This window comes from Falco punctatus (genome assembly GCF_963210335.1).
Source record: "Falco punctatus genome assembly, chromosome: Z".
Taxonomy (NCBI): domain Eukaryota; kingdom Metazoa; phylum Chordata; class Aves; order Falconiformes; family Falconidae; genus Falco; species Falco punctatus.
Genome location: NC_137586.1, coordinates 16,411,373 through 16,422,141, shown reverse-complemented (window position 1 = coordinate 16,422,141; position 10,769 = coordinate 16,411,373). Strand labels below are relative to the sequence as shown.

The 10,769-nt window shown below is 38.1% G+C and overlaps 1 protein-coding gene across 2 annotated transcripts in view; it reads right to left on the bottom strand.

The window, feature by feature from the left end:
• Positions 1-37: 37 nt before the first annotated feature.
• The window catches only part of GHR (growth hormone receptor), a 125,123-nt gene continuing 114,391 nt past the window's right edge, over positions 38-10,769 (bottom strand). For both annotated transcript variants that reach the window (XM_080372182.1, XM_080372181.1), the window contains exons 7-10: positions 8,052-8,223; positions 5,861-5,951; positions 3,102-3,171; positions 38-2,831 (exon numbers count right to left, since the gene is read on the bottom strand). In XM_080372182.1, the coding sequence (XP_080228308.1) occupies positions 1,869-2,831; positions 3,102-3,171; positions 5,861-5,951; positions 8,052-8,223 (1,296 nt within the window). In that variant the 3' untranslated portion in view covers positions 38-1,868. The remainder of the gene's footprint in view (positions 2,832-3,101; positions 3,172-5,860; positions 5,952-8,051; positions 8,224-10,769) is intronic.

Below are 10,769 nucleotides of genomic sequence, written 5' to 3'. Positions count from 1 at the left end.
TAATTATCTGCAATAAAACACACTGTGTCAGGACAAATCGAAGACAATACATTTATTAAACTTTGAGAAAAACAAACAAAACACTGACATAAGTAAAGTTAAATAGAAACCGAAAGATACATCTTCTGACCAGCGTATAATGGCTTGTGTGACCAGTAAAGTACCAAAATGACATTCTGAGTTTGACTGAGGTATTTTAACTATTTTTGGCAATAGAAACAGAGTAGGAAACTTGTTCCAAACACACATAGGCATTACTTGTATTAGTGTCTACCATCTATGGAATTTTATATGAAACTAAATAATGTAGCTGTTAGAAAAATATAGCAGCAAATGAGCAGAATATCTAATGCACATTTACCATAAAGTACGTGCTAAACTCAAAAATCCCACCCAATAGCTGGGCCCAGTCCTGTAGCCCTTGGTCACAAAGACAGCATTGGTGAGTTCAGTGGGAGACATCATGAGCAAGACCAGCATTCGCTGCACTTCATACACTCCTGTTCAGGTCAGAAAAAAGAAATCAACGTCCCTGCCTGCTTTGTAAGAAGAACCCTGCTATGATGAAACCATGGCCTAGGAAGGTAACTTCCGAAGCAGCAATAGTTCATTGCAAAGCTCTGTCAAGTTCTTAATAAATGTAAGAAAAAAGACGGCTTTCCCACCAAGTTTCAGGTTTCTCTCCTCTCCTTCTGAAAGTCTGCCTAACACAGTTGTAGAAGATGCTGTTAGGCTGCAAAAAATAAAAAACACTTTTGAACACTACTGTATCCAATTCTCTGGTTCTACTGAAGTCTTCTAATCCTGTTATATCTTTAAAAATGAACTGCTGGCTAACTCCTGAAGTCCTTATTTTGTTGTTTTAATCAAGACTTTATGTGACACAAACTAATAAATGTAGTGACACTTTTGGTTGTAGAAGGGCTTCAGAAGTTGGTCAAATGTGAAGAGATCATGCTGCTAAGTCACCAGAGGTTATTCCTGTGTTCTCAAAAATTTTCAGTGAAAGTATAGTGGTCGACAACATTTTACTTGTAAAAAAGTATATTAGTAGCATTAACCAGAATCTGATAAAAACCAGAATAATTTGCCCAAATATTTTGTCTATTTTAAAGTTTTCTACAAAACTTTAAATCGAATGTATATTTCTATATTAGTTACCATAAGAAAGTAATAGAATCTGTTACTTTAAGTTTCTACAATATTTCAAAATTTCTCTACAGGTTTCTTTGGAGGTACAAAATGGTTCTGTAAAAATCTATTTTTTCTTTTTGCTGTGAACAAAACTTTTATAAAACAGAAAACTCCTTTTTAACATTGCAGCAATTACTTTCCTTACATGGGTCTTCATAACTGTACTACAGTGTGTAGTTAATAGAAAACATTATACTTTATGACTAAAATATTAAAATATATTTTATTAATTTATATAAGTCAAAATAGATGTGTTATTTATTCAATCTACTTGTTTTTTCACCTATATGTTCAGTTCCTAATTATTGATATAAAGATCTCTGCCAACAGCACAGTTTTTACTAAGTTTTTAGACTTTAAACCACCTGATTTTTAGCTTTATCAAAATGCATGATTTACTGTACATTAAACATAGTAATTTCAATGTTTACTATCACAAAAATCAACACCCACAAGAACAAGACAGTCACTGTTAGTAAAACACTCTCAAGACAAATTCATAGATAATATTTACAGAACACAATAGGAATATTTTGATGAATATTTTATGTTTCAACATTGCAGACAGAATTATAAGAACCATGAAAAACTTGTAGACTTCATTTTGGTTTCAGCATACAAGCCCGAGTTGACTCTCTGCTGTGAAATACTGCACACATCTAGTCAAAGAAGAGCTACGGCATGATTTTGTTCAGCTGGTCTGTGCTCACATAGCCACAAGACACGTTGAATTCCTTGTCTGGCACAGGCACTGCAGTTGCATTCAGCACAAGGCCTTGTGGAGAATGAACGATATGAATAGACGTATAGTCTGGGACAGGCATCTCTGAATTTGGGGTTTCTGCTGTTGAAGTTCCAAGATTGACACCGGTAGTGGTAAGGCTCTCTGCGGTGAAGTAAGCATCCTCGTTACAGCTTTGCTCCTGAACATGCGGCTCATACTCTTCATGGGAAGTTACAGCAATACATTTTTTCACATCTGCCTCACAGAAGTAGGCACTGTCCATGGTGAAGTTTTGTCTTGTGCAGCCTTCACATTTTGCTCTCCCCACCTTGGATTTCTGCCCTGGTGAAAGTACAACACTGCCTGCTGGAGTAATATCACTCACTTGCGCATAAAAGTCAGTATTTGTCAATGAATTCTGGTTACTTAGTTGGGTATGGACTGATGGACTAGCTAGGTCAATGCTGTCTGCAAAAGGTGGCCATGGCTGGCTATTTTGGGACTGAGTACTCATATGTGGCCGTTGGGTGTCTGTATTGGCAAGGGTTGGAAGTGACTCATCATTATCTCTTCTATCAAGGCACAAGAGATCCTCTTCTTTTTCAGTTCCCTTTTTGAACTGATCAATATCAGAGATGGCATCACATGTGTCACTTGCACTGAAGTCTGTCTCTGGAATATCTGGTTCACAACAACTGGCCCGTCCAGAATCGTCATCTTTCGCTCCCAAGCAACTGTGTGATTTCAGATGACCTTCACTCAGGAGCCTGTCAGTATCTGAGACTCTGTTCTTTTCATCAGGGTCTTCTATGTCCAACTCAATAAACTCAACCCACAAGTCATCATTGTATAGCTGTGACTTGTAGCTGTCGTGGCTGGCTAAGATGGAGTTCACTTCATCTAGCTTTCCTTTCTATAAAGCAACAGAAAATGAATGTCATAAAGGAAATAATGAAAATGTTTGTGCTTTTTATGATGTTAACTTAAGCAAAGGTAACTGTTGCTGATGTAATATTTGCAAGGGTTTTTTTATTATTTTATGAAAATTAATTCTGTGGCAACTCTCCCCGTGTCATAATTTCTTCTACAAAATTTTTCTGCCTGGGACAACAATTGTCACCTGCTACTACTACAGTGATTCCCACTGTAGAGTTTAGAGCACCTTTAGAGTTTAGAGTATTACCTTCAAGAGATCTGGGTCGATCCCTTTAATCTTTGGAACAGGCACAGGAGGAAATATGAGCATTTTTATTCTGGAAAAAAAAAAGATGGCTTTTAATTGACAGTAGTCCTTTTTGAGGAAGTCAGAAATAAGAGAGCCTTACATTGCACTTATACTTAATTACTTCAAAACTGAAACATCTGAAGATTCAATTTCAAATAGTCCTAAGGAAAAGAACGATTGTTTTCTGTCATTGCAAATTAAAACCGAAGTTTTCTGCCACCTTCCTTGTTGAAATCATATACATTTATGTGGGAATCCATTTTGGAATCTGGTCTTTGATAATTTAATGCTCTATAGAAAGAGAATAAATTCCTAGAGGTCTGTCAATAGTTTCCCTTTTTAAGTAATTTTCAAAGGAATCTGACAGGAGCCTCAGGGTGCAGAGTGACTTTCCCAAATCCTTCTTTCCAGGGGCAGAGTAGTTTTGCATAAGCCAAATAAATTTAAATAGGGGAACAGGAAAAGGGAGTTGGTGAAAAGAGTGAATGACTTTAGAACTAATAAATAAAACAGAAACACAACTGCAAAAATGTAGGCTAGTGTTTTGCCATCTCTATGACACTTCTGTTTTCTGAATTACTAACGTAACAAGTAATATGTAATAATGACAGTAATACCTAATAATAACACTTGTAGAGGAAGGACTAGTAACTGGCTTATGCATGTACATACTGTGGAAATATGTATTATTCTGATCCTTCATAAAGTGGATTTCTGATTTTTGAGGGGACAAAAAAAGCCCAAACCCAACAAGAAAACCTAATCAGAAGGATGATTTTCCATTAGTAATAATCCAACAATAGCAGGCCATGTCTATCTCCTCTACTTTACCTCCCTGCTTCTTTTGCAAACGGATAAACTGTAGTTCTCAAAAGGAAAATTCAACATTCTCTTTATATGGGGCTATTTGCCTGTTTTAGAAAGTAAGCTGTGGGGATGGTAAATCCAAATCCAAACATTAGTTTAGCTGCATTGTTAGTGACCTTAGTGAGGTCCAGAGTGGATCAGAGGAGACTTAAGAGTGCCAGAGAGAAATTTAGGCACCTTCTGCCAAACTATGGAAGGCCCAGATTCCCCAGCTGCTTTTCTTTTTGGTAGACCCTCAAAGTTCTGCCCAGCAAGCCTCAATGAGAGCCAGAAATCCGGTGATTTTATACTGGGTGGGCTGTCAGGGTACCAGTTTCAGATTTGTACTTACACTTGAATCCACAAATACGCTGTTCTGACAGGATTGGGGACTCTTGTAATGACACAAAGGATTTTATCACTCACTGCCTGGAGAAATCATTCAGGAGAACTACGCTCTGCTCTCTTCTCAGCCTTCCATAATTCAGGCCTGCATCTCTCAAATCTAAGAGTATGGCCTAACCATACGGCACCTGTCCTAGGAAGCCTGGTTCAGATCTGGTGAGATCAGAACTGAGGATGAATTGGTATCTTTTCAGATACAGGGGGAAGCCGAGCCTGGATATTTTGCATTATGGGAAGCCCATGCAGCCTGCTCCTCTGCAGAATACACTGCCACTCCTACCACCACATGCACCAGTTTGAAGGAAACGGTGCAGGCCCATAGGTCCAGAAAAAACTTTCCAAACGAAGGGTCTTCAGTGGAGAAAAGCCTCCTCCAGCAGCCATGATTAGCATGGGGAATAAGCTCTGATCAGAGACATGCATCAGCCCTACAGGATCTTTTGTGACTGTGCCACTCCTTGCTCAGTGTGCTGACCTTAGTGAGCTCCTGGTCCCACATGAGAGTTGTTCTCGCCCCATTCTGACACATGAAGCTTTTGTCATGCATTGTTACCAGCAGCCTTGCTCTTAACCCTGGGATCGGGATACTATTGCAGGGAGTAGCTTCCTGACATTAAGCTCTGCCAAAGCATAGTGCCACTTGCCTACATTGTTTTTTTAGAGCTGCTCCACCTGCACTATATTGTTTTCATTTCAATGGCTTGTTTTTATGCTGAGGTGTGCAATACGCCTCAGTGTTCATTTTCAAAGTATACATACAAGACCACCGACAACATGCATGTGCGCACTGGGATTTGACCATGCTGTTACTTCACAGTCTAGGACAGTATTGGTATGACACCCAAGCTAAATTATTTTGTCAAAACCTACCCCTGAACATCCATATTAGGGGATGAATTCATTTTGAGACCATTTTGTCATTTTTATGTATGTTTCATTTTTATACGTGACACAATTTTATAATTTTTATAAAAGATACAATCCTGTGCTTTGTTTTATTCTATTCACGTTCTTTATAGAAGCTGCACCCTATCCACAGAGACCAAGTATCTCCCTATGACTCAAGCTCTTTCCCTTGGCTCTATGAAGAAATAGAGATTAATGAAACAGTCTAAGAACAACAACAAATACAGATGTTTGTGTGAAACTTTTGACCAGTATGTGGGTAAAAACAGTATTTACAAAATTTGAACAGACTAAAAAAACAATCCCCTTCAAAGCCTAAGTAAATTAACTATGTAAATACTACAGAATAAAATCTTCTGCAATCCAAAAGGAAGGAGCTGTCAACACAATCAGATTCCTACCACTGAAGGCCCAGTATGTACATATGCCAGAGTCCTTATAGCTTATGAGAACGGATAACAATTTTCAAAATAATTTCTAGCCCCCCAGATTTGAAACAATTGAAGCACCCTATTTTCTAAGCTACAAGTACATAAAATCTGACAAATAAAACTCTCTACCTTGGTTGTTTAGACAGCAGGATGAAGATCACTGTTACGGCCAGCCCACATGCTCCGAAGATAACAACTAAGAACCATGGAAACTCAATTTCTGAAGCATTAGAACAAAAAGATATTAGCAGGAATCTGCATCTCTGTTGCATTAATTTCATCTTTCTCTTCCACTACCTGAGGATTCCAAAGTGGTAAATACTGACAGTAGAATTTTTAGTTACTTAAATGTGAAAGTTCTCTGTTAAGCAGAAATAAAAATAGCCTTTTGGTTTTCATACTGCATTTGTGAGTCCACTGAGACTCCTTGTGAAAACAGATTGAGTTTTTAAATATAAACAAGATCTTAGTATAGATAATATATGTAACAAAACCAGCCATGAGGAACATACTGCCTATTTGGAACATGCTACCAATAGTCTTGGTGGTATATAATGCTGCAGATCATGTTACTGCTTGTTTGCCCAAGCTGAAAGAACATTATTAATAGCATAGTAAATCATAGATGAACTATTCTTCTCTCACAGAAACTAAAATATGATGGCGCCAAAAAGCATACTACTCTTCTTTCTAAAGGCCAAACTTTAACTACATTGTGAACTATCAACTGAAAAAAAAATACCTCCCTTTTATTAACCTTGCAGGTAGCTACAAAGAATTTAGGTTATTGAGAAACAGCATTTAGTAGGAATGAAGAACAATGCTGCTAAACGAAATGGTTTATCTTTTAAATACTGGGAATTCCATTACACTTAAGCTGCCACTGTAGTATACAAAGTATAAAGAAATTTATTCTTGTCTTAGGTTCTCCTCATTTGTTCCCAATTTTAAGTTTTCCATGCAAACTTCACTCATTTTTTGGGCTAAGGAATAGTGACAGAAAGCTTTAGAATTCTATACATGAATATAAATATAACACCCTTTCAGGGAAAAGAAAGCAATATAAAATTCAGGTATGAGTTTTAGCCCTGTGTTCACAGCTTAGATTTTGACTGGACAAGTTTTCAAGCATGAGTATACAGTTCTATCTGGGTAAGTCTGTGTTAACAGGTCCCTGTTTTAATGGAGAACCAGTAACTCCTTGTCATGTCAGTAAGATCTGTGAATTTCCAGCTGCTTCAGAAAGTTAGAATATTGCATTTGATTTTAACTACTTTAAATGTTTAATACACAGAAAATATAAATTGTAATTCTGTTGATATACAAAACAAGAAAGAATAAATTCTCAATCAAATCAGATCACTGCTGCTGTGTGAGGTGTATGGACATTGATCAACTTGCAGAATCTGTGCTGTAGTGACTGAAGAAAACTGTGCTTGTAGGAAGATCTTAGATTTTCATGGTATTTTAGTTTTGTTCATGTGAAAACCTGGACAACTTAATGCAGCTGGAGTTAACAAAATAAAGCCACGTGTCCAGAACGTTAGCTGTTCATGTAAGTTAAGAATGAAAACTTGTAATACAAAGAGTTAAAAAGGGCACTAGCAAGATTTTGAAAGATGAAAGAGTTACGGGGTGGTTTTATTTAAACCTTCACTAATACCCTGGAAAATTAAGTGAAGCAGCTTCATTTTTGCTTTCACAATAATGTGAAGAGCTCATATTTTGAAGAGTTAATTTAGTCAGTAGCTCAGAGCTGAGAATGCTTTAGGAAAAGGCACTGTCTCATTCTTTCTACAGAAAGAAATGTGGCGATCAACGGCTGTTTCCTCTTCTGTCTTTATAGCACTTTACGAACAAGTACAAGCCAGAAGCAAGAATCAGAATACTCACTGTCCATGATAGTATTGGGCAGACCAGAAGAGCATTTTGTTATCATTCTGATAACAGACTTAGCCAGCAATACAACACTTCAATAAAAATGACGATTCTTCGCTACCAGAGTGCTCATTTTAGACAATGAAGTATGAGATTTAACTGTATTTCAGGCTCTATAAGATGTGCAGGCAGTTACTGTTTTCTTATTCTTAAAGCTATCTGTATTTTTGCTCTCTGATGAGATGTGAAACAGTCTTGCTGAGTTGACTATTGAACTTGTATTTGGAACTTGTACTTTCTCAATCTCACCAAATGATTTTCATGCAGTAGGCTGAATTATCAATCTAGCCACGCATACAATGTCAATGGAAAGGAGAAAACGAACCCCCAACACCACTGAAAAGACAAAAAGCATGGTTATAAAAACACTTTGCTTATTTACCTTCAGCACAATGAACAAATTCAATGCCTGTTTGAGAAAAAGATACATAAAGGACTTCACTGAACTCCCCAAATTTTTCGGAGGTACGTTGTCTTGATCGGACTCGTATCTCATAATCTCTTCCCATCTTCAGAGAGTACAGTGGAACCATTGTCGAGAGCCTGGGTTCTAACTGTAAAGACAGAAGGACTGTGATTTACTTGTTTGAGCTGTACTGGCAGTTTTACACTGCTTCTTGATTTCAGAATTAAACACCTGAAGTAATGTAAATCCTTTGTACTGTTATAACACCACATTACTGACTTCACAATGCCAAAAACCTTGTTAAAATAACACAGGAGTGTTAAAACTTGTGCAATCAATCTCCCCTACTGAATTAATTTTAAGAAGAAAAAAGATTTAAAGGCCTTCTAACCAGATGCATTGCATCTTACAAATGCACTTATTTGGGGAACACTGCATAGCTACCAAAATCTTTACCTATATATAAAATGTGATAATGGAGACTCTGTGAGAGCTGGCATCAGATTGCTGGTCTTGAGACTTCTATATTAACTACAACACACTTAGATACTGCTGCACATCAAACAATGTAGGAAGTCACATTGGAGGTCTTGTGTGAAATCTTTCTCTTCTTCTATTACTCCTCTAGAGTATGTATTTTAGCTCTAACCGCCCGACACAAGTGTAAAAAAAGTAAGGAAAATGAGCACAAAATAGAAATCCATGTGGCAGATATAATTCTACTTCTGTTTCAGAATCAAGGATGACACTGGCAGAACTCATCAAGGGCTAAGAATTAAAACACCTGGAAAACAGCAGCCATTGGGGATTTAAAGGAAGCTTCAACAATACAATCCTATAATCACTGTAGCTGCATAATCTAAACTTGAGACACATTCTGTTAGTAGCTTCAATCTGTGGAGTTCTCTGATCCCTGGTGGCTCCAGGCTCAAGTGTTCTGAGAACCAACCAGCTGGATTTTAGAGGAGGCACTGATCCCACACAGGCTGCTTTTGTCTGCTAGTGGCTGAGCACAAGATCATGGAGATCAACTGGTCTATACTACAAAGGTTTTTAACATGTCAAGACTATCCAGTTGGAAAGTGTTGGGAAGGAAATAAAATCACACTTATTTCATGCTGTGAAGCCACAAACAGTACACTGAAGATTTACAGGCAGTTTTGTTTTGGTTTGCTGTTGTGGGGCTTTTTTGCTGGTTTTTCCCCCCCTTCTTTTTCTAAGACAATTAGTAGAGATTCTTAGGGATGCTGGACCACACAAAATGTTATGTACTCCAAATAATGGCGGCACTTGGAAAAAGCAGTATGCAGGCTAAATTACAGCCCTGAAAAATATGAGGTAAAATTACTGTAGTTGTGTACCTGAAATTGCAAGAGTTGCTAAAGAACAGATAATGCATTAATGGCCAGGATGTCTCTAGTCCACCAATGAACTAACAAGACACCTGGATGGAGCAAGATTTATAGACTGGGGAAGGTTCAGCACGAACTGAACATATGAATAGCATTTGCCATATGGTTAAATAAGCTAAAAGCCATATGAGAGAGACACGATAAAAGGTAAATAATAATGCATGGCAGCACATAGCAAATTCATTTAAAGTATGGAAAGGGGAGCCTGGAACCAGGCAGCTGCATTGCTGGACTTCAGTCAGTGTACACAGAGTGATGCTTGTGATTGCCATGCTAAAGGAAAGTGTAATAAACTTGCTGTTACACTGAGATGTGTCACTGCGCTGCATGCATGAGCCTGCCCTGTAAGAGGGCTTTAACACAAGACTGTGGAGCAGCTGTTTGTCATTGATCAGCTGGAGCCCCTGGGACACTGAGAGTACCCAGTGGGATGGGGCAACAGAGGCAGAGGCTGGCCCAGGCATGACAGCAACCAAGGCAATGGTTTTCACCAACTTTAATAGAAAAACACTGAAAACTGGGAGATGGGCAGTACCAGGGAAAGGTTCAGATGTACCCTGGGTAGGAGTAGCACAAGGCTGGGCACCCATACAACACACGGAGATACTAGGCTGTATATCCAATGCAGTGCAGAGTTTTGCCCCCTCAAACCAGTAAGCCCTGTATCTCAGCCACAGTGCTGTATGAACACAGTGATGGTGTTCAGCTCTGGAGCCCATGCTTCCCTGCCCTTCACTGCAGTGTGAAACAGACCTTTTCCAGCAAAATCTCAACAAGATAAAGACAGCCAGCAGAGTCCTCCCTGGTCCAGCCCTTTTCACTGAAGACTGATCTGTGATTGCCAATTTCATCCCTTATTACATGGATCTGGGCTTGCGTGTTTTTTTTTTTTTTGTTTGTTTGTTTTTTTTTTTTAGTAAGTCAAAAGATCTAAATCTAAAATATGCTAAATAACTAATGGAAAATTAGACTTCTAAGATTCCCTATCACACGTACATTTTTAGGCACTTCATAGACAGACACTTCACCATGAAGTCGTTCTTCACTATTGCTCAGTTGATGTGTGTTTCCACACCTTGTTCAAAAAACACAGCAGACTCACAGGGTCTATATAGCTATTGCTAGTTATGACTAATAAACTAGTTTATGAATAGACATAAGAGGGGACAGAATGTAATGTGCAATACTTCAAGATAAAAGGGTAGAATTTTACAAAGATACCCAGCAAGCAGCTAATAAATATGACAATATTTTTTCAAACTGTGATAGAGATTACATTTGG